The sequence below is a fragment of the Phallusia mammillata genome, chromosome 1, assembly GCF_965637545.1.
Source record: "Phallusia mammillata chromosome 1, kaPhaMamm4.hap1.1, whole genome shotgun sequence".
NCBI lineage: Eukaryota > Metazoa > Chordata > Ascidiacea > Phlebobranchia > Ascidiidae > Phallusia > Phallusia mammillata.
Window position 1 is genome coordinate 16,903,465 of NC_137252.1, and position 23,479 is coordinate 16,926,943.

Here is a 23,479-nt window from a genome sequence, read left to right on the forward strand (position 1 = left end):
CCAGTTTCGTCGCCAATTGTGTAAAACGCCTTTGGCACTTTTACACGTTTTAGCGACGATACAGCAAAACGATGATGCCATAATAGTCGGTTCATCATCGCCTGCGCACTAACTGTTTTCATTGTTAAAATACTCTCTGTACGTCACTAGAGTTGGAAATCTCAAACAACGAAAATTTAAAATGTAGTAGCTGTTGGCTATCAAAAAAATGAAAAAAACAGTTTGCCCTGGGTTTTTAGACAGAGCTGGCTTTAAAAATCATTGTCCTATTATGTAAAAAGTAATCAACACTACTGTACGTTTTTTTGCGAAAATGTTATTTCTTCTCATTGTGTTAACCAAGATCGTAGTTAAAATTTCCAACGGTGTCATGGCTATTATACTAGGGTTGCCATATTTTATGAAATACAATCCCTGACAAAATTTATCTCGGTTGCGTGAACCCAGTTTTTCTCAAACTTTAAGTCTAAATGTGTTGACGTAAGTCTGAATGTGTATTTCAGAAAAACGAAAGTTGATTGCAGGATTTTAGCTATAGTTATGCAAAATTGCGCATAACAATGATCCAAATCTGACATCACAGACAGGACAAAAACATTACAATTGTGCGCGAACAATTGCATTTTTGTCAGTTGCCATGAAATAAAGCCTATTGTTTAACAATCGATTTTCACTTTCACTTTGATTTCAACTTATCCAGTTGCACAAACTGACACCAAATAAGGATATAGAATTATTTCCACCTTTTCGAGGTCCCCGCAAAATGCCCTAAAGGACCGCCGACCCCAGTCTGAGAACCGCTTGACCATTTTTGCGATCCAAACACTTCTATTCCGGAATAAATTAGAATATTGGGAAGTCACACGGACGGCGACACGAGAAAACGTTACATACGATACTCTGATCCTTGTCAATTAACTTTCTGCGCAGGCTTTTGTTTAGTTAAGTTTTTTTTTAACCAAAAAAATTAAATCCGATGGGAGTCACAAGGACCTTTTCAAATTTGAAGAAAAATGCCTCTGTAAAAATGTTCTGATGTCTCACGCATTCGACTTTTAGTTGTGAGTTAGCTCCCTGCATAATAGGTACACAGTTAAATGAAAGTTCCCACGTTCTCACATAGCTTCGAATGCTGTGTTTTCTTGAGACGCGGATTTTTATTTGTGTATTTAACGCATATTGTTAAATATCTAGTAACAAACAGGTATTGTTACGCGCGCGCACACATCAAACAGTAACAGGTACGTTAACCTGCGCGCCGCCAGTTTACCTCTTATCGTTTCATGGTATAGACGCGGTTGTAGCTATCTACTAGAAACTTTCTCCGTTGGTACATTAATTTTATAAAATATACAAATAATTTTTCTTGAATTCCGGACTTTTAGGTACATTTTGACATTTCTCCCTGACGCAGATTTAAACACTAAATTCCCTGACATGTCAGGGAAAATCCAGCAACCCTATATTATACCACGTAAATGAGTAGTATGACATGCACATGGTTGTATTTGAATGTATAAGAAACAACTTGGTTACGTAGCCTACTATAGTAATAGGCCTATATTCAATCTTACAAATATTGCAATTTTCACATCGTGGTAAGGTCTTACAAAATAAGCATTAATTTTGACAGTAAATCGTTGGCGAATATAAAAAAATACGACCATGCCACTCCAGAGTTGCAAGTCGGGCCGGGCTTTTCGGGCCGGGTTCGGGTTCGGGCTAAGATATTTGTGAGAAAACGGGCTCAAAACGGGCCTGACTTTACGTTCCGTGTCCGCCATTTTTTTAAATAAAATTACTCAGCAAAGTAAAAAGTCTCTAGCTTTGGCCTAATGCCCACTCTACTCTAAAACGTACTGTTTACGCCATTGTCTACTATTGTTCATTGTGTTTGTTGTCTTTCTCTTTCTCATCCTTTGTTGCCAGGCTTTCGTGGATAGGCCTGTCAATCAAAATCTCGGGCCTAAACGGGCTTCTCAAAAACGTTTCGGGTTCGGGCCGGGCTTCGAGCTTATACTTTCGGGTTCGGGCTCAGATTTCGGGCCCGCTTGCAACTCTGTGCCACTCAATCACATAAATTGATATATGAGCTGCTGGTCTGCAGTTTTGTTTGTTTTTAACAGGTAATTGGTAGTTTGCACTGCACCTATAAGTAGGCTATAGGGTTAAATTGTCGGAATAGCTGTTAAATTATTCCCGATTACCCGAAGGGTCTTTACGTTATCCAATTTTCGAATATTTTTTGTCGGTTAACCAGATAAAAAATAATAATGCATCGAAAGCGTTTATGTGCAATGATAGATGTGTAACTAACGACATCCTGTATATCCTAATTTAAACGCAGCCTATATTAACTTAACTTGTATTACGTATTCCCGAATGCTGGTAAAATTAACGAGAGAATTGAGATAGGCTAATACTGTCACAAAGAAGGGCAAATAAAGTAGCAAATAATTGTAAAGGGATGAACTGGCAATGTAAATTTTCAAGTAATTTACTGGAAAGGATATATAGATTCTGAATTAATATGCTTAAACGCAAAAACAATGTACGGGGCTTTTTGTCCGATCGCTTGTATCCCATCTAATGGCGACTAAAAAGCCCAGATTAATTTCCAACTTGAAGAACAAAATTAGATGCACGGTCTGACGATCAGTCTTAATTGTTTATGACGGCACCATCTATATTGTGACGCTTATGATGCCTATTTTTTCGCATTGTTTGTGCGCAATGTATCAGGGCTTCCCAAGCTTGGGGTCGCGTAACAAACTTGAGGGGTCGCAGAGAGCTGTACCAAGTTTGCACAAAGTACTCCATGCACTGGCGTAGAGTACGGGGGTGTTGGGGTGTCGCACACCCCCGGCCTTGACCTTCGTATAACGTCACAATAGCATCTTTGTTCAAGTTACGCAGGTTTTAAAACGTTTGCAGCTAATTAAGCGCAAACGCGCTTGTAGTAACGCCATTGATCGAACAGGCGTCGGTTGTAACGCAACAATTGCAATTGTTTTAAAATACACGGGCATTTTAATGCAACATAAACATGACATACATAGTTGTAGCGTAGTAGACTAACGTTTAAGTCTTGTTTGGCGCAATAACTCATAAAAAATAAAAATAGGTAATAAATTTACGATTTTAAAGCAATGTTTAATATCCGTTTGCAAAGCACTGCAACGGCCTAAACTTGGTCCAAGGTGACCGCAGTTTAGGCGTTAACAATACATAGTTTGAAACATAAATTGCTTCTACTTTTATTTTCCGCCCTAACAAATTACTTAAAACCTAAATCGTTGTTAAAATTGCCGATTCGGCAAATCGTCCTTCTCGTACGTGCGTACTGCGTATGTTCTCGACGCACAGCAAACGTCCAAACCACACGGAAATTGTAACAAGTGCGTATGTGCAAAACAATGTGACAGAAACTAAAGGCTAGCCGCTAAAGCACGTAAAAGGTATATAAAGACTCCGAGTATCGGTAGGTTGTTTTTAGTTTTCGCTCGAATTAGGCGTTTTAATGAATAAAACGGACGTATTTTTTGGCACTGTTTATATATTATGCGTAAAGGGTCGCGGAAAATATTGAAGAGATTAAAATGGGTCGCGATCCAAAAAGTTTGGGAAGCCCTGCAATAGATGAACAAAGGTCTGACACATATGGCTCTAGGTCACTAATACTCTTTCAAGTACCACAAAAACTGTTTAAAACAGTTTGAAAATCAAAATATTTAGCAAAAACAGTACTGTTTACGTCACGGCCGTCAGTACATATAATTTGGTAAGCATGTTCACGGCCGCAGGTTGTGCACCCCTGGTCTGATCGGACCAACGGTCATTAAAACGGGTTTTATGTTATGGTGATTTGGAGTGATGTTTTATCGTTTCAGGAATTTTACACAAAGCAATATTGCTTACCCTTGGTTTAGCAAATCCTTTTCATTCACTTAAAAAAGAATGGGAAAAATATTTTCACACTATAGCTAGAAATTCGCTCTACGGGTGTATCATGACCATGGGCGCCGGCAGAAAATTTTGCAAGAGGGGGCAAATTTTTGCTGATACTTTACCGCATCAAGAATTTGTTACATATGAAGCCATAAATCGTGTACTTCACAATTGAGTTGCTTAAATGTTAAAGCATTGAACGATGTCACAAATCCCCACGCTGCCACTTTAATTAGGTTTGCTGCTAAATATGTTAAATTGAGGTACACTGAAATTCCAAGGGGGGGGGGGGGGGGGGGGGGGGGGCAAGTGACCCCTCTTGCCGCTACGTGGCGGCGCCCATGATCATGACCAAATACTGACAACCCTAGTGCAGATTCAATGTATTTTTCATGACGCAAAATTAACGCAACAATAACGAACAAAGCGTGTTCCAGCAGCGACAAAAGATTTTCTTACTGAAACTGTTATTTTTCAATAACCTATACCAAAATCCCAACCATACTTGTAACCAACTGAGCAAATATTATTTAAGACACTTAATTATACGTCACATTATACCTGCACGACACCTATCAATAAAAATGAGGCAAAATATTGTAAAGATTGTGAAACGATCGCAATGATTGGCCTACAGCAACAAATTAAGTGATAGATTATAGTCGACAGGCCTACTCGCGACAACTTTACAGGCTCTTAACTGTCGCCGGTAACGGCAATTTTTGTGTGGAAAAGAACTCATTGAACAAACATCCACCGAAGATGCTTAGCGTGAAGGCGGGAAAATCGTAACCCAAAATCAAGTTATTTTACTAAAAATGAGAGTTTACACCAATTCGACAAAAACTTGATGACAAATTTCTTTTACCAGAACAGCGGATTGTTGTAACTTAGTTCCACCCCAAAACCGCTGAACCGCTTAACTGTGGAATTTAGGCATTCAGCGACCACGTTGTTCTTTGCTGTCAAATTACCCCTCCTTAAACAATGTTTAAAAATGGCGTCAAATAATGAATTTCTGCCATGTGACCAACAATTAATGTAGAATGCCCACTTTCCTGCATATGCGAAGGCTCCACTCGATACATACAGTATTACATCACAACTTTATTAGGCGAAAGATATCTCTGATGAGTGACATGCAAACTCCCTCGAAGAAACGCAAGCCGACCTTAATTACTGTTTATAATCTTTCTTTGCAGCACCAATCGTGTGAATTATCACCTCCTATTAATGCATTATAATAAACATTATTTGCACGCGACTCAGATCGGGGCTCACTGCAAGAGGAAATCCACGAATCACAATTCATATACAAGGCAATAAATAATAAATAAAACACACCCTTACACTTACTGCCTGCATCAGGCACCGTTCCCCGTTACATTTTACAACAAAATATGCTTTGGCATTTGACGGGGCAGGACAGATTCACCATTATGTGAAGGAGTAGTGCAAACAACTGAGACGAAAAATTTACTAGTCATCACTTTCGGGATCTGCATTTCGGAGCCATGTAAAGAATGGGTTAACAGAGAGAAGGGCCACTCCCTTGCCTTCCGATTCGGCAGGATTATCGTCGCCCTCCCATTTGAAAAAAGTTTGTTCGGAAATGATTTCTTCATCGTACAAGGAGTCAAACAATAATTTCAAAATATCTGCAACAACAGAAAGAAGATCGTTTTAATCAAAATACGATATTTGGTGATTTTAGTAGCAACTAGTGAATGTCTAACAGTTTGGGACTTGCTATAGATGTAAGCGATGTAACAAAAACATGCATACTTGGAGGCTGATCTAACAAAACCCAAAGCCTTTGCAGGGCAAAAACGGCTTCCAACTCTTTGTCCTCTGTATCAATGTACTTCTTCAAAAGAAGTATATGTCGTTTGATAACCATTTTGTCCATTTCCATGAGGGTATCTCCTAAATTATCGAAATTTTAGTTGTTGTTTTTTCACGTATAATGGGCAGTGCCAAAATATTTACCCTGTTTAATGGCTTTTTGACAAACTGACACAGTTAATGCACGAATAAAGGTTGTCTGCACCCGTTCTTCGGCAGTGTACAATAATTCAATTGCGTCAAAATTTTCATCAGGAGTTTTATTTTTATCCAGAAGTTTTGTAATATTTGATTCATATAGCTGCATTTTGGAAGTAGGGTCTGATTCCAATTGATCATGTGGGGAAAACATCTGTAAACTCTGGAAAAAGAAAAATCGTAAATACCAAGATAATGCTACAATTAGGCAGTAAACAAACATACCTTTCTTTCAAGAAATTCGCCAAGCGAACTACTGCTTAATGATGTGATCATCATCCAGTTTAACTGACAACTGTTCCACATTTCCAGGACTTGCGACACATTCTAAAAAATATGGTCATAAAACAAACTTCAAAAGCATATGTTAACCATAAATCAAACATTAAAATAAAAAACAAAAATACTCATTACAGTTCCAGCACGACTTTAGTTGTACTTACAGTCTGCTGTATAAGTTGTTTTAGGACTTCAGCAACAAAAATGTCAGTCTTTTCTTCCTCTCTTAGAGGTTGTATTAACTGACAAAGATTTAAGAGTGAAGCGCCACCTGCTTGGGCACCTAAAACAGGAGCTATTTGATCTGCAAGGCATTCCCAGATTTTCGGCAAATCAAGTTCCAAATCTACAGCTTCTGTGATGACTGGAAGCACACTGAAAAAAGATGAATATCATAAAGCCTAATTTGAAAAAGGCGTTATATAAAATAAAAAGCATACCCTTTAATGTACTCATCAACAGAAACAATATTATTGGACAAAAGATGGACCATCAACTTGGCAACGTTTTTTCTAGCAATGCTGGACTTTTCAAGCGACAACTGCATTGCAACTCGAACAAAAATATTGAACATTGTAGCTGTGGTCCTTAGCTCCAGCAAGCACTCCTGTGCTTCCTAGAAAAAATGCATTGATTTGTAAGGTTAGGTAAGCATTACATGTGTTCTGCTTGGATTAATACATTTTTTTACATTTATAATGTTATGTGATTAGTTTGTCGCTATTTTTTTTAGAGAATATTTTTTAAAGAAAGAAAAAAATCATTAGTAAAACTCAGTAACAGCTAAAAAACAGTTTATTGTGATCTAAAACAACCAATATTCAAACTCATGTTTGTCATTATGTAACTGTATTTAAAGAAGAGACTGACTTCAAAAACTATACCATACATCAAGCATTTATAAGTTTAAGTTTGGCACTAAACAATACAGTAATGGCTTTTATTAGCCAATTGCTGATGACTTCAATGGCACTGTAAAAAATTTTGAAAAATAACAACATCGTACTTACTTTGGTATCAACAATACTAAGATACTCCTCAATTATACTTTTGCACTTGGTTTTCATGACTTCTTCAGTGATCATTACTGTAGGTACCGGAGCTAGAGTACAACAATTATATTTGCTTATAAAACTCATGTGCACAACGTTACTTACATGAAAAAAATGGAAATTACAAAGATAAAGTTTAAAATGAACAAATTTAATCAAATTTTTTACCAGGTAGGTTTAATTTTGGATCCTGTGAAGTAAATCTTCTTGTTGTGTCAATCAACGCTTGTTTTTCATCCCTGGCAGGAGCAGGCATTGAGCCACGGGATCCACTTTTTGTTCCTTCTCGACTTGAATGTCTATAAAATTGAGCACATTCTTTACTGAGACCTTAATAGACTAGATTTGATACAACATAATGATTTTGAAAACCCAGTACAGATAGATTTGCAAAAGATGAGCCAAGGTGTTGTAGTATAACTTACATATTAATCTACATTTCTGTCACTTTTTACAAATTTTGATGTAACTATAGTATTACCAACAGTAACAAAAATTTAAAATCTGTAGCTACCGGCTAGGCACTCTTCGTTGGTTGTACGGTGATGTGTGTTCTTGCTGTTGTGAAGATCCACCACCTAATGCAGAAAAACGGTTCATTGTGGTGGGAGTTGAAGATCGTGGGGTGCTGCCAGAATCTGAACTGTCTCTACTGCTGTAACCACCAGAACCAGTTTTTGTTGATGAACCACTGCCTGATTTCCACCCAAGTTTACCTCGAGTAGGGCCGAGAGTAACAGTTGACTCATCAAACTGGGTCTGCAAAGTTTGGGAAGCTATAGTTATAGTTTGGGCAGGATTAAAAACCAGCATTTCCAGAAAACAACCACTGATTAATGTCATCAAACCTTGGAAAGTTTCATTTTGTTCGGATCATAACGAGTTGGTTTTTGTTGAACTTTTGTCCAACCTTCATCCCCACCAGCATGTCCTCCTGCTCCCCCTCCACCTCTACTTCCCATTCTTCCCCCACGAGACTAAATCAAACAGTTGTTTTAAAATATATACATATTGAATGAGATTACAAAGTCTGTAAGCGAACCAAATAGGTAGGCATTAAAAACCTTTAGAAGGTTCCAAACATTATTTTATTACTTTATCAAGCGTGTTGTAGTAAAGAATGCAAACCTTTACAATTTCAAAACAACATAAACAAACCTGAGATTTCGGAGCATTCTGGGCAGCTGCTGCAACTTGTAAGGCCTTTTGTTGCTTTTCTTCCTTTGCATCAGCATGAATTTGATCAATAGTCTTTGGACCTTGTGATTGGATGGGACGTGGAACCCAACCATTCTAACAAAGTTTTGAAAATGCCATTAAAAAGTTAATAATAATGAATACAAAAAACATACCATTCTTAGATCCATGACGTCCTGTAGCATGAACCTCACACGAGATGAGGTTTTCTTTTCATTGATGATTTTCTCAATTTGTTGGAAGTACTGTGTCATTCTTTGCTGTTTGCAAAAAGTGTAAAAATCATTGCATGAACAATTTCAGGAAAAATATTAATGCAAATAAACAAAATGTTTTCTAGTATTTCCTTCTATTTTAGCAGACGATTAGATTTGTGCACTGCACTGCTATATGCACTGATTGTTATTAGCTTTTTTGGTATATGCTAACTACTGCTGTTATATAATGCAAAACAAAAAAACAACTGGAAGGATGACTTAGTAAGGATGACCACATAGTGACACTGCACATAAACTATGACCTACTATGCTTATTATGGGTCCCCTTCCCTGAAGGGAACACATATATATTGTTTTTGTCTATATTTTTTTTCTTTTTTTCTTTCTAACGCGGATTTGTTCCCACGTTTTGGTCAAGAAAGAATGGTTTAAACTTTTTTAAATTTACACACATTATAGATATTGATCTAAACATGGTGAATGTGAATTTCGACCCCGTTTGATCCCTCGGTTCACTCACAGCCCCCCAAATCGTGAAGTTTTTAAAACGGCTATACTTGCTAAAGTACTTCATTTAGTTTGGTGCAATATAAGGCATTTCAAAGAATTTTGTACCTTAAAAAAAGATTTACCCATTTTCACCCCTTAAACCCCAAAATATTGGTTTCTGTCTAACGCTGGTTTGTTAAATGCGTTTGGTCAAGAAAGAGTGATTTAAATTTATTCAAATTTGCACAGATGTTAGTTATTGTTCCGAATTCGATCCTCCTGAAGTTTGACCCCAAACGACCGAGCGGTTCACCCACAGGCCCCCAAAACGAAAAAAAAAAAAAATGGCTGTACTGACCCAAGTACATAATCTGAGGATTACATGCTTTTTTGGTTGGTGCAATGTAAGCTATTCTAAAGAATTTTGTAAGTTTTTATTGGATTCACCCATTTTTACCCCTTAAACCCCCAAATTATAAGTTTTAGGCCAGAAATATAAGCCCTAATGTGCTGAAATGTTAAACAATTGTTTGCAGTAGGTTATTCGTTTAGTATTTAAAAATTTGCCTTAATCGGCCACATAGTTACTTTTACAGCCCATAATATGTGTACACTTTCAGTCAGATAGAAGTCTCAACTCTCAAGGTAGTTTTTCACTTGTTTACGATTAAGGCGGGTGAATGCAGCGGGAGTGCTCAGAATTCACTTGTTTAAGATTAAGGCGGGTGAATGCAGCGGGAGTGCTCAGCTTGAAGTCCGGACGGACGTTTTACGAGACAGTTGTGTTGGTGATTAGAAATCAGCTGTTTTTGCGCATCTATGCTATGTCATTTTATTAAGTTATCAAGCACATTTTCAGTTTTGGAAAATTGTGTTTAAAAACTGACCTTCAACGACAATATCAAGGTCAAAGCATGAGATTAAATTGAAAGTATTTTTCCTGTTCTTGTTTACTGTTTTTTGTAATTATATGACAATAATGATACAAAAAGAATACGGACAAAACTTTTAAAGTTGGGTTAAGGCTAAAGTTGGTTAAGTTTTTCCCCAAGAATCTAAAAATAACCAGGATGTTTGTTTACCATAAATCCGCACAAGTGCGTGTGTGGGGACCCATTCGTTTTCATATGTGTAGATCAAATGATGTGTATGGTAAATTGGTAAATATCTAACAATGATTGTGCCCTATTTTTACTGTTACCAAATCGCATATGCATATGTGTGGGGAACCATTAGATTATGCTTGCAGAAACAATTATGTTATAAAGTGCCAGGAAAAAAATAGGGACCCAATGAAATGTAGGTGTCAAATATATATCCATTATAAATATAGTAAATGGTATATGTGATACATCGTTAAATATGAGTATATATAAACTGGCAATATATAGGGAAAGCACTATTCTAGTTTTTATTGGGTCCAATGTTAGCCAACGTTTTCATAACTTAAAAAAAAAACTTTTTCCACTTTAGGGGTAAAGTTATGGGATATACATATACTCCATAATTACCTTTCCCTTATCATGGTCAAGATCCTTTCCAATTGTTGTCAAAAGTCTACACAAACTTTCAAGTGAATCTTCATCTTTTCCTCTGAACAGTGCCATAATGCAGTTGTGCATAATTGTTTCAGTCAGCATAGAAAGTTTAAATAACTCTCCAATAAATCGAATATTTCCTAACATTCGTCTTCTCTCTTTTGTTTCAGCCAAATCAAGCTCTTCTTTAATCACAGGCTTTTCCTAAATAATTATGGTGATCATTGTTCGATTATGATACAATGAGACGTTTTTACAGTTAAGAAGAAATAAAACACAATTTGTGGAAAAAGGGGTGACACAGTTTTGGACTGAATGATAGCATAGCTCATAATTGCACTTGCACATTAAGTATTACTTAATGATATACATTAGGGACGGGCCAAAACTGGCATTGTTATTGCTCGGTTGAGCACGCTCGGTGCATTGTGACATCACAAACATTCCCAATTCCCTGCGAGTATTGTTGCTTTTCCAGCAAAAACTATGTCACCAGCAGTGTATTAAGCTGTAAGCGTGTTTCCACCATCTAACACATTTAAATAAACAGTAATTTTTGTTCTTTGATACCCTTTCAAACACTAGTTTTGTATGTTAGCAGGGCATGAATATGCGAATTAAATGCTCGGTTCAGTTTGTGCAACTGCTTGGCCAAGCATTGAGCATAAAAAACAGTGATGCTTAGTACCAAGTACTCAGGTTCTGGCTCGGCTCGGCTTGGCATCCCTAGTGTCTATATACACTCCACATGGCAAGAATGTCAACGACACATTTCAACAGGATCACTTTCCTGAATCTATAAACTAATTCAAATTTAAAATAGAACAATTCAGTGCTTGTTTTACCTGGGCAGAGGCGTTTTCAAACTTTTCTCGCAAAACTTTTAGTGCTTCCTCATTTGCTCTGTCTTTTTCGAATTCACGTTGACATCTTGTCAAAAGTATTTTTCGAAATTCAACAGTTGAGCCAGGATTAGCAGCAGATGAAGTAGCAATTCGCACTTGAGACATTGTACGACACATGTTTGCATAAGCTTCACAGAAGTTGGGCTCATCAATTGCCTAAAGATATTGGTTGTGTAAAAACGAAATTTTAAAAATATAAATACATTGCATTTAGTTGGGTAAAAACCTTTTCGAATATCAAATCAATTACACCACGCAATCGAACTTCTGTGTTGATTTCAAGAGCCTGGAGTTTTTCCATTAATGGTTGAAATTTCTGAGGTGTCAGTTTGTTAAGAATGGCACGCACTCGTCGAAGAATATCCTGCAAATTTCAGAGCAAACATTTAACAAGTACCAACAAAATACAGATTTAGCACACCAATAACAAAGTAGCAGCAAAAAAAATTATTTAATCATGAAACTACACACTTCATCTTTATACACTGTAAATTGAACCAGACTTCACTACCTTAAATTTTGTTTTTTCATACCGACACAGCATTTTGCTAACAATATTTTGGTATTTCCAAAACAAAATAAATTGTTGTTTTTTGTCTTGTAGAGAGAGTAAGAGAGAGAGAGAGAGAGAGAGAGAGAGAGAAGGGCTGTATACAGCCTGCATAATAAACCTTTACCTTAGGTGTCCTGTTTGAAAGTCTGTATTACTGACACATGAAGTTATATAAAAAGAGACTTACTGCAGTTTTTGTTTCCTCTTCTGAATGACTTTCATTTCCAGCATCAACCTTGCTCGGTTTCCATGCATTTTCAGTTCGATTCAGGTCTGGTTCTCGCTGTATTGAAATTTTCTTGGTAGGTTTTGGTGCACCACCATGTCCACCATATCCCCCAGATCTTTGTTGAACAGACCTCATTCCTCTTGAGGAAGTCTAAATTCATGACACACATTTGCTTTTTGCCCACAAGGCGTTTTTCCTGTTGTGATAGTTTGCATATAAAGGTAAACACCAAACCAATTTTCAAGCACATAGACCTAAGTACTGCTTCAATGCAGCACATGTGAGAATACAAAAGCAAAGTTAATTTGTAAGTTGGAAAGCATTTTTTACTTATACAGTAAACCTTGAGTAATCCTAATCCTTTAGGACCAAAAAACTGGTATGGATAAGGCGAAGATCCGGATTAACTGATGTCGATTAGTAAAAGCCTTACCACATTACAAATCATTTGTACCTCTAGTATTCTGTAATATGTAACAGGCGAAGGTCCGGAATAACCGAATCCGTTTTACCAAGGTTTACCGTATTTTTTAAAATTATGGATCTTTGCAATGTAACAAAAACAGAATAGAAGAGTCATTTTGTTTTGCCAAATTGCAAACCTACACACCATACAAAAGTATATTTTGTAACAAATTACCCTTCCATGTCCACCGCCACCACCGCTTGACATATATTTTGGAGTAAAATCAGAACCAGGACGATCTCCACCTCGGTACATACCATCACCAAGAGAAGGCATTGCATTAGAAACACTTGATTTGGGTAAAGGCTAACAACAAAAATTACATTTTCACAAAGTATAAATTACAACATGCAACAACACCACACAAATATGTGCAAGGGGAATTGAAGGTTTATATATTTGAAACACCACACTAAGCTACAATGTCAAAACAAAAATCAGGTAAATACTCTAGTACTTTTATAAATTGAATGTATGTTGTGGTATATTTGTTGGTTCCATTCTGGTATTAAACAATAAAAACTGAATTCACAAGCAGTAAACATTTAAGGAACTCCTTATACTGCTAAACCAAAATCTTTTCAAAAGACAAAGAGAAAATGCTGTATAGAATGGTAAAAAGTATGCTGCATTATTGAGTAAAGCCCCATACCAGCTATAACAGTATATACACAGAACACAATTTACCCTGTCCATAATAATGTCCTCAATAGTGGGCAAATCCCTTGGTTTTTCCATGGACGTATTGTGGAAACGGAACTGCATAAGGAAAGTTCTGTCATACACTTTCTTATCATTAACGTCAGCTTGATCTAAAAATGCAACACAACAGTTTTTGATCAAAAATGTTTCCTTGTAGTTTTAATATACCCTGTTGTATACCTTCTTCCTGTTCTGCAACTTTAGGTTCAACTTCATTTTGCTGGACATTATTCACCAGATCAGGAGTTTCTACCTTCACGTCTTGTGAAATGTCTTGCACACTGTCCTGTAAAGTTAAATTGGAACATTGAAATGTTTGATTACTACTAACTACTTAACTTACAGTCAACTTATACTGTTTTATGTAAATTACCTGGGACGGAGTTTCCTCTTTTGAATTTGACAAGTTCTCATTGACCGAAGGGACTACATCACTTTCAACTTTGTGATCAACAATTTTCTTAACACTGCTGTCAACTTTTGACTCTTTAACCAGCACAGCAGTTGGTGGTGTTGCAGGGACAATTTCAATTGAAGGTGGAGCAACAGATTCTTTCACATAATCACTTGCAGCCCCATTACTTACATCAACCTTGTCATCTTTTAAATTAGTTTGTACATCACTTTTCTCTTCAGGTGTATCTGAAGCAGCATTTTGGGGCTCTTGGACAGGTGCGGTTTCTTGGACGACTTTTTTACTTGCATCAGATTTGATATCACCTGTTGACTGTTCCACAGCCTCGCTTTTTAAGACTTCTACAGCTGCATCAGTCTTGGGAACATCTATGCTTGCCCCATTTACTTCTGTATGACTGGAAGTGTTAGTTGGGATAGAAGCAACTGGTTTGGGAGCAATGTTTACTTGCTCCGCTGGTTCAATGTCTGATGTTTGACTTGGTTTTATTACATCAGGAGCAGGTATTAAATCTGTGGGGTCTTTTAATTTCTCTGGCAGTGTAGTCTCTGACCCATTGTTTGACACCTACATAACAATTAAATTAAAATATTAGTTTTTTGAAAACATTATTCACTGTGCCAAAATTTTAAGAAAATGGATAGATTTTAGTATCTTTCAATTTTATGTAAACTGCTATTATCCCTCAAATTTATGAATAATATATAAATTTTATTACATAAACTTATTGTTAGCCATCAACTAATTAAAGGGTGGCTTAAATAGCAAACTGTGCAACTTGAGAGGAAACATTGGTTGTTACCTATACATCAGTAAATATGTATTGGAGTTTTGTCATTTAGTTGGTAAAAAAAAACACAAACCAATATGAGACAAAAAAAAGTATGATAAAAACAATTTGTCCTCTGCTTGAGAAGACCAATAATCACCTGTCCTTCTACTAATTCATTAACCTTCTCCACTTGCCCTTCAGGAACATGGACTTTATCCTAAATAAAGTAAAATATGTGTAAGAAAAAGAGGAAAAACTAAATGTATCAACATTATTCAAGAAAAAAACAATGTGTTGTACTTGCAGATTTGTACAACATTTATAAATTGTGCTTTTAATACTATCATTGCTGACTTTTTTACTTCTCTTAAAGCAGCTTTAATATAACAGTTCCTGGTATGCAGTAAAATATTAACAATATTTATATGTAACTGTGAATTTAATTTACTTTTATTTACCTTGGTTTCTGCAGGAGGCTGTTGATTTGCAGCAGCAGCTACTTTTGCAGCAAATTGTGCACATATCTGATCTTGGGGTTTTGGTGTGCTTACCTAGTAAGTTACATACAAAAAAATATAAATTTTAAAATTTCACAGTATTGCTTTAACGAGAGCAATACATTTGTAGATAGTGATAAACAGCTGTGCTGTAGTTCAACATTTAAGTTGCAATGTAATCTTTCAGGTTCAGCAAAAAATTTGATAACAGATCATCAGATTAACTTTCATGATTTTTTTTGATTACAGCAAAGTGATAAAAGTAGGAATTTTCAAATCAAAAGTTTGCATTGTTTTATAGTTTTTCTAGACTATTTTGTATGCTATATGTACTAGATCAGAAATGGTTTGTCAAGTGAGAAACATGTTGTTTACAAAAAAAATATATAACTTGGTACATAACTCGTTGAAAGCGCCTAAAGTTATTTTGGTGTTAACGTACATATATAATTTTTTGGGCAAAACATACATTACTGGTTGACACAGGTGTTGGAACAGAATTTGTGTTTCCAGCTGCAGGATCTGTCCCACGACTAGATAGTACATCATTTGTCACATCAATTCCAGTGTTTGGATCTCGGATAATAATTTTTTTCCGAGTGGGGGCAGCCTGCAAGCATTTTTTTTTTATGGAAACTTTAATTTGTGAGGATGTTTTTCATTTTTTAACATTTTTCACTGAACAAAAATAATTAAGTGAATGCTTAAATCTCTTCAACCAACCTGCACTTGAGGTTGAGATTGCTGTATAACAGTTTGCTGTGGAGTTTGATTCTGATATGACTGTAAGTAAAGCATATATTGTTTATATGCATTGCATAACACCAGTCATAAAATGCATTTACCTCGTAACCTGGATATGAAACAGGCGGCATTGGGCTTTGGTACATCGTTTCTGCAAACAAACATTTTTTTTATTCCCATGCAATAATATTCTCTCAATAATAAACGGTTTTCCTTGACTATAATTGAAAAAGATTTGAAAACAACAAAGGCGACTATATCAAATAGGCATTGATTTAGGCGTGATTGGGTTAGTTAAAAAGACCACATACATAACTGTGCTGTTTAATTTAAAGCAGTTGTACACAAGTGTCTTATGGTTTGTAACACAAAACAAAAAGTGATAAATGGCATTGTAATATAATTTAAAACGTAAATATGTCTCCTTTATAAAGGACACCCCCAATAATGCATACACTAAAACAATGTTATAAAACTGTGTTGCCACATTTGTGTTACAGAACGTTATGCTACATTTCAAGAGTAAGCAGCTGACGAAATGGCTTGTTTCTAAAACCTGAAAAGGGCACTCCTAAAATTTCACAAAAAAATAGGCCCTTTACTTTAATATGTATATTTGCAATTTATATACACCATTTCTTGCTTGATTACCACCTCTGTTTTTAGTAATAGTTTATGTGAAGGACGTCTACATTGTTTATACAGCTACTATAAGTAGATCAATAACTGTTTTTAGTACTTAACATTTTACTTTTTGTGTAATTTTTCATGATTTTTTTTCTGACAAAAACTGATGATGCTTTTTAAATACGCTAAATTATTATATCAGTTTTGTAAACATAAGATCACACTGACACTGAATGTATACCAATACTTTTCACATTTTTCAGATACAATGTATTATTTCATCAGTTACCACACAATACCATTTGTTATTGCTACATAATAAGATATTTGTTACTAAAATTCCACTGAACCCATATCTATACCTGACAATTAACGATATAATTGTGATAACTACCTAACACATTCATAAATTGAACGAACAAAGCACTCTTTCTTTACCAAGTGTGGTAAAGAAACCAGCATTTAACAGAAAAAGTGTCCCTTTTACACAAATAATGTATACTGACGTGCTGCTGGATAGTATGTAGGAGAAGTTGCTGCAAGTTGTGAATGTCCTGTATTAATCACTTGGTTCGGTGGGTTAGGCGACATAAACCTCTGAAAAAACAAATTTTAGAATTAGAAACCCTATTCAGAATCTAAAATATCGATTGTTGGCTTACTTAACTACTGATAATTGATATACCTGAAAAATCCTATTGGTCTATCTCTAACATGTACACTTAAACATTGCATAAATATACAAACAAAACTAGAATGGTGGCTTTCTGATATACTTCCATTTTATATATTTTATACGATATTTACCAATTTACTATACACATCATTTGATCTACACATATGATTGTTTTTGTCAACAAAAACTAATGGGTCCCCACACGCGTGTTTGTGCGGATTTACGGTAAACAAATGTTGCGGTGATTTTTAAATTCTTAAGAACAAATTTTTAGAAAGCGTTAACCCAACAATGAAAAATTTTGTTGTATTTTTTTGCACTATTATTGTCGTATAATTACAAAAACATTAAAAAAAGAACGAAACAAATACTTTCAATTTAATCTCTTGCTTTGACCCAGATATTGTCGTCCAAGGTCGGGTTTTAAACACAATTTTTTCTAGAAAGCTGTAACAGTTGTGTTACAGACAATTGAAAAGCGATTTGCTGCAAGTGTATACATAACTTTTCATTTAACTTTGTTTCGCAAAACGAGTTTTTCATTTAACTTTGTTTCGCAAAATGAGTACCATTGACCTGTAGGAACCTTTAGGGTGCACACACCAAACGACTGTTTGACCTTTTGACACCTTTTTCAATAGCACGCCTTCCTTGGTGTTCAACAACACCATTTGACCTAATTTATACATGCCTTGAGTATTTGATTAAAAAAAAAAAAAAAAACGCTACGTTATGGCGAAAGAAAGTTCTGAACTGTGTTAGTAATACCTACTAATTGACCTTAAGTAACCCGTGGTCATGCAGCGGCCAACCTAACAACGAGCATTTAAAAAACTTTTATCTTGCAAAAAGTCAAGTTTATTTTTTCATATTTAGTTTGTTTAACAAAGTTTTGCTTGACATTATATGAAACCGAAGCACGCTTATTAGGTTTAAATCGCGTCATATGTGTGAAACCTTTGCCAAAACTGAAAATGTGAGAGATAACTTAATAAAACGACATAGCATTGCTGTGCAAAACAGCTGATTTCTAATCACCAAAACGACGTCTCGTAAAACGTCTGTCCGACGTCAAGCTGAGCCCTCCCGCTTTGCCCTATTATTCGTAAACGTACTCTTTTGGGACTTCTGCCTACAGCGTCTTTCTTGACCAAACGAGCGTTAGACACATTTACGTTTCGGGGGCCTGTGGGTGAACCGCTGGGTCATTCGGGGTCAAACTTCAGGTGGACCAAGTTCAGATTAATATCTAACATGTGTCCAAATTTGAATAAATTTGAAGCACTCTTTCTTTACTAAACGAGCGTTACAAACCAGCGTTAAAAATTTTACGTTTCGGGGGCCTGTGGGTGAACCGCTGGGTAATTTGGGGTCAAACTTCTGGTGGACCAAGTTTGAATTAATATCTAACATATGTCCAAATTTCAATAAATTTAAAGCACGCTTTCTTCACTAAACGAGCGTTACAGACCAGCGTTAAAAATTTTACGTTTCGGGGGCCTGTGGGTGAACCGCTGGGTAATTTGAGGTCAAACTTCTGGTGGACCAAGTTTGAATTAATATCTAACATATGTCCAAATTTCAATAAATTTAAAGCACGCTTTCTTCACTAAACGAGCGTTACAGACCAGCGTTGAAAATTTTACGTTTCGGGGGCCTGTGGGTGAACCGCTGGGTAATTTGTGGATCAAACCTTCAGGGAAGGGGACCCATAATTAACTTTAATTCCAATAATGTTTCTATTTTTTAGATTAAAAACCTGGTGCACACTTTGCTGGTCAGTGTCAATACAAAAGCACAAATATGTAAACCAGAAAGGTGCATTTAAAAAATATTTAATAAGTTTCTCGGCCATCTAAAAAATTACATATATATAATATATGTTTCAAAAATTGGCACAAATCTAGTTGTGGCAACAACAAACTTTATTACCCTAAATTGTTTGTTATGTAAAAAAAAATAGTACATTCATTTTGTCATTATAGGAAGACAAATCTAAGTGCAATATATTGGTAAAATGACACATATAATTTTTTTCTGTGGTTTAATTTCCTTGTAAACTTCCAAACAACATTACATACTATTTGCTAACACCAAACAGCTCGTACAATCCCTAGTTGCACCTTGCAATAAAAAGTGTGTATATACTGACTCTTTGATAAGGAAGAAAACTATGCATCACTGGAGGTGGTGGCGGAGGAGTGTTTTGTGGAACATTTTGTGGAAACTGAGTAGTAGGACCAGTCTGCTGTGAGAACTTCGTTACTGGTGGATTGTAATTCGGAGGCATCTTAACAAGTGTACAAGTTGACCATAAAACAAATGACAAAGTGTAGATATAAACTGCAGGCATTCATTTTTGCTTAATTTTTAACACTACTGAGAAAATATTGTCTCGTAATGCCTGCACAAGTTGCACACATGTCATCCTTATAGTTATTGGCATTAAAGGGTTGAAAAAAAACACAGTGAGTACATATATTGATAAGGTCAGGCAACTTTCTATAGTTTTACACTGTTATTACTTGTGGTAGCCTGGTGTTATTACTGTTCAGAATATATATCTCTATATATGTGTGTGTGTGTGTTTTAATTTCATTAAACGGTTATTTAAGTACCAGGTCAACAAAGAAACAAACATTGTTATATTGGCACAGCTGCATCTGCCAGGTCGCTTTAAACATAGTTTAATTCATGCACACTATTTGTAGGCATGAATGTCCCACTTTGATCAACCCCCATAAACTGCCAATATATACCTAATCTTGACTATTTATACATATGTATACTATAAAGGTAAATTCATATGTTGAAACTATTATACATGCTAAAAAAATGTTTCACAACCTGCATCATAAGTTTAGCATATATTTAGTGAGGGCTTTTGTTTGATCTCTGGCTTAGTTAAAGAGATTAAGCACATTATAGTCCAAAACCCAGTATCATTTTTAATGCTTGAAAATAAAGTATTAAAAAACAAGAAATACAAAGCTTAGAGCTGAGTACTGGGGTAATGATTTCTAGCATGCAGATTTGGTTTCCAAGTTACCTGTGCCGCTTGTTGGTACTGCGGCATTGGTGTTGAGAAGTAATAAGGTTGTGGTGTTCCATTGCCATGAGGTTTCACTGGAGCAGGAGCTGAAGCCACTACATGTGCTCGGTTTATATCATTTGTGTTGGCAGGAGATGCGAAATATTGGCCACTTTGATGTGGCGATTGTCCAGGCTGCAAGTAGTTTTTATTTGAAGATTAAGGAATGCAAAATGTTACTGTAACATACATAGGCCCTAGAGTTTTTGGGGGGTAAGCCACACATTGTCATAATATACACAGAATCTTTTTTACCACTATGTTGAAACTACATTAAAGCTTGCAGTTTATAAGCTTCACACAATGCCATTCTGCCATATGACTTAGGTTCTGCTGCAAATGAATGCATGTTGGTGCACAGTAACACCAAATTTAACATTACAGAAATGCCTCTCTTCGTAAAAACACCAGTAGAAAAAACAGTAGTTGGTTTTATGCATAGGTTTCAATTCCAAAGCTGCAGGCCACTGCACAATTGTAATTCATTTAAACAATAAATTGGTTGTGATAGAATAACTGTGATTGAAATCAACAGTATTTGCTATGTAAGGGTTTGACAAAACCATATAACGCATGGTGAAAATTGGTCTGATTCTTGCGTAAGCAACAAATCCAAAGTTTTTACTGTGTTACCTGACATACTTATGTGCAGCACCTATGGTAACACTAACATTTCCAAAACAGATGAAAACATGTAATAAAATAAATGTTTGGTTAAAAATCCAAGTGGCAGCGAAATTGGAATAAACTGTTTGTTTAGGCCTAGGGGTTTGATGGATTTAGTTTTTTATCATACCATCATACTAAAAACTAACAAATGTTATGTTATGAAATGAGTATAACAGTGGCAAAACTCACTGAGTAAGTCGGAAAGCTACGAGCTCCTCCTGCATTTGAAAATCCACCTTCAAAAATAGAACAGTTGAAGTTAATGTCACATACTCCCTTATAATGGGATTAAGAATGGTCTCTTGTCTAACAAACATGGAGGGAAAAAGTATATATACATGTATGGTTATATGGCTAAACTAAGTAACCTATTCCAATAAGATAAGGCATTCATATTTTTTTGTTAATAATGTAATAGAGACACAAACAATTAAACTTTTGCACTTCATATTTTTTAAATCAGCTAGATATGCTTAAATCAAAATAATATTATTCCACATTTGTCCTGATCACATTAAAAAAAACTTAAAACTACAGTACAACAAGTACTCACGTGGAGGGTGGGGTGATATTCCAGTTGGGTGTGGAATGCTAAGACAGGTTGTTAAGGGAAACTTTGTATGGAACAAAAACATAAAAATGAGTTTGGTATGAAAACATATAAAACAATAAGCAAATAATCAGATTTCGTGTCCACAAAGGAAACCAAGCATCTCATTGGTAATATTAAAGCCCAACCATGTATGCAAATACTGTAACTTAATTAAACATGAACTGGATCATTAACCATACACACAGTTTTGCAACGGAAAGAAACGGCTCGGCACAGGATACCGTAACTGTCTATTTGAGACAAACTCGTTTGTGATATATTTGTGACAACTGTTTTAAACATTAAAGGTATATATATATATATGAAAAGTGTTTGCATCGAAGATATTTTTGCACTGTTACCTATCTGAACTTAATTGAACTTGAAGCAGATATTACAAAAACATTTTGTACAAATAATTTAAACCAGAGGTGTCAAACCGAAACAACTTTAAGGGACAAAAACAAACTTTTGCACTATCGAAACATTTGTTACAGCATAACATCACAATAAAAAAATAAAGTTGGAATGATAATGCTATTCAAATAATTATCCAAAAATTAATGTGTAAAAATTGCAAAAAATACATTGAGCATCCCGTATACATACTAGTTTTATCAAATGATTATATATTTGGGTAAATTAACTAAGTAAACATATTTAACACTTCAATAGCTCCAGCCAAACTAAGCACTGCAAACTTTGACAGCCAAGCTTTTTGACTCCTGAAGTGCTGCAACTGTATACAGAACCAACTATACATATTAAGTGATTGCCTCTGACAGAGTTACATAATGTTTTATGGTTTATTTTCTTCCACACTGTAAGCATTGGTAAGATGTATGTACTAAAGTTAGACATAAATCTGTTTTTCTTGGTATTAGCTTAACAAAAAATCCTAAAAAATTTTCCTCTAAAATCGAGCTTCACATTTTTGTAGTTTGGTTTTCTTCATGCCCTAAGTTATGAAGTATATATTATTCCCATTAAAATTTAAACATTCAAACTAAAAAAGCAAAATAAGCTGTATGAAGACAACATACTTTATGTTACTATTCTCTTTACAGAAAATTTACACAAGCAAAAAGTAATGCACAGTTTTGTGTCTGCTGTCTTACTTTAGGACGGCAACCGACAACTTATTACTATGATGACAAAGAAATTGGGATGGCAAAACCGATTTAACCTGAGGAATTCTGAATCCACATACACAAACACTGATTGGTTTACCATTTTGTGAAGTGTGAACACAAAAGATGCTGACAGTGCGTTTTTACAAAAAACATTCAAAATGGTTAGAAACTGTGATAATTTTCATATTTGCATGAGCTTAAACTGACAAACTGCAGTCTTCCACTTGAACTATACTTAATCATATTCGGTACCATTCAATTGCTGAAAAACAATCTTTATAAACACAGTTATTGCAAGTACTTAAAAACGGCTGATATATTTTTGACAAGTTAAACTATTAAACAATGTTAGAACAGAATAAATAAACATTTTTTAATGTGTAATTACAGTGTACATACTCTTTAATTACATCAGGGTGAAATAAAGCTTGACTAATGAAAGGATACGGTTGAGGGTTTGTTGGAAGGCGCCCATCCACTGGCTGTTGGGAAGGTTGTTGGATATTATGTCTGCTTCTTACATGTTGTGAGTACATAGCTCGAACAGAATAATCGGGTATGTCCCTTTTTTAACAGGACTTCCCTAGATATCTCTATTAATTGAAAACAAAAAATGCATGTTTATAACTGGCCAGAAAACCCGA

At 35.5% G+C, this 23,479-nt stretch overlaps 1 protein-coding gene across 2 annotated transcripts; it reads right to left on the reverse strand.

The window, feature by feature from the left end:
* Positions 1 to 5,035: 5,035 nt before the first annotated feature.
* LOC145224078 (eukaryotic translation initiation factor 4 gamma 1-like) lies at positions 5,036 to 23,478 on the reverse strand. Of its 2 annotated transcripts, XM_080090510.1 has the most exons (31): positions 23,283 to 23,478; positions 21,664 to 21,701; positions 21,300 to 21,346; positions 20,400 to 20,576; positions 19,503 to 19,640; positions 17,181 to 17,271; positions 16,149 to 16,198; positions 16,027 to 16,086; positions 15,773 to 15,913; positions 15,265 to 15,357; positions 14,964 to 15,023; positions 13,993 to 14,601; positions 13,800 to 13,905; positions 13,605 to 13,729; positions 13,092 to 13,223; positions 12,410 to 12,601; positions 11,896 to 12,033; positions 11,610 to 11,825; positions 10,738 to 10,968; positions 8,675 to 8,779; positions 8,481 to 8,615; positions 8,171 to 8,299; positions 7,837 to 8,081; positions 7,491 to 7,621; positions 7,281 to 7,372; positions 6,711 to 6,886; positions 6,435 to 6,645; positions 6,217 to 6,318; positions 5,938 to 6,154; positions 5,734 to 5,874; positions 5,036 to 5,606 (listed from the first exon to the last, which is right to left on the reverse strand). In XM_080090510.1, the coding sequence occupies exons 1-31, from the start codon at positions 23,369 to 23,371 to the stop codon at positions 5,428 to 5,430; spliced, it is 4,596 nt and encodes a 1,531-aa protein (XP_079946636.1). In that variant the 5' UTR covers positions 23,372 to 23,478; the 3' UTR covers positions 5,036 to 5,427. The 2 variants fall into 2 exon arrangements, with proteins under 2 accessions (XP_079946636.1, XP_079946643.1); XM_080090517.1 differs by lacking the exon at positions 19,503 to 19,640 and having other exon boundaries at positions 23,283 to 23,451.
* Position 23,479: the final 1 nt, after the last annotated feature.

Coding starts and splice junctions, on each gene's coding strand:
- LOC145224078 (XM_080090510.1), bottom strand. CDS start 23,371: ATGTACTCACAACATGTAAGAAGCAGACATAATATCCAACAACCTTCC. Junction 17,272..19,502: donor GTTTTCTTCCTTATCAAAGA/GTCAGTATATAC, acceptor TTGTTTTTTCAG/AGGTTTATGTCGCCTAACCC. Junction 12,602..13,091: donor GTGGCGGTGGACATGGAAGG/GTAATTTGTTAC, acceptor TCATGAATTTAG/ACTTCCTCAAGAGGAATGAG.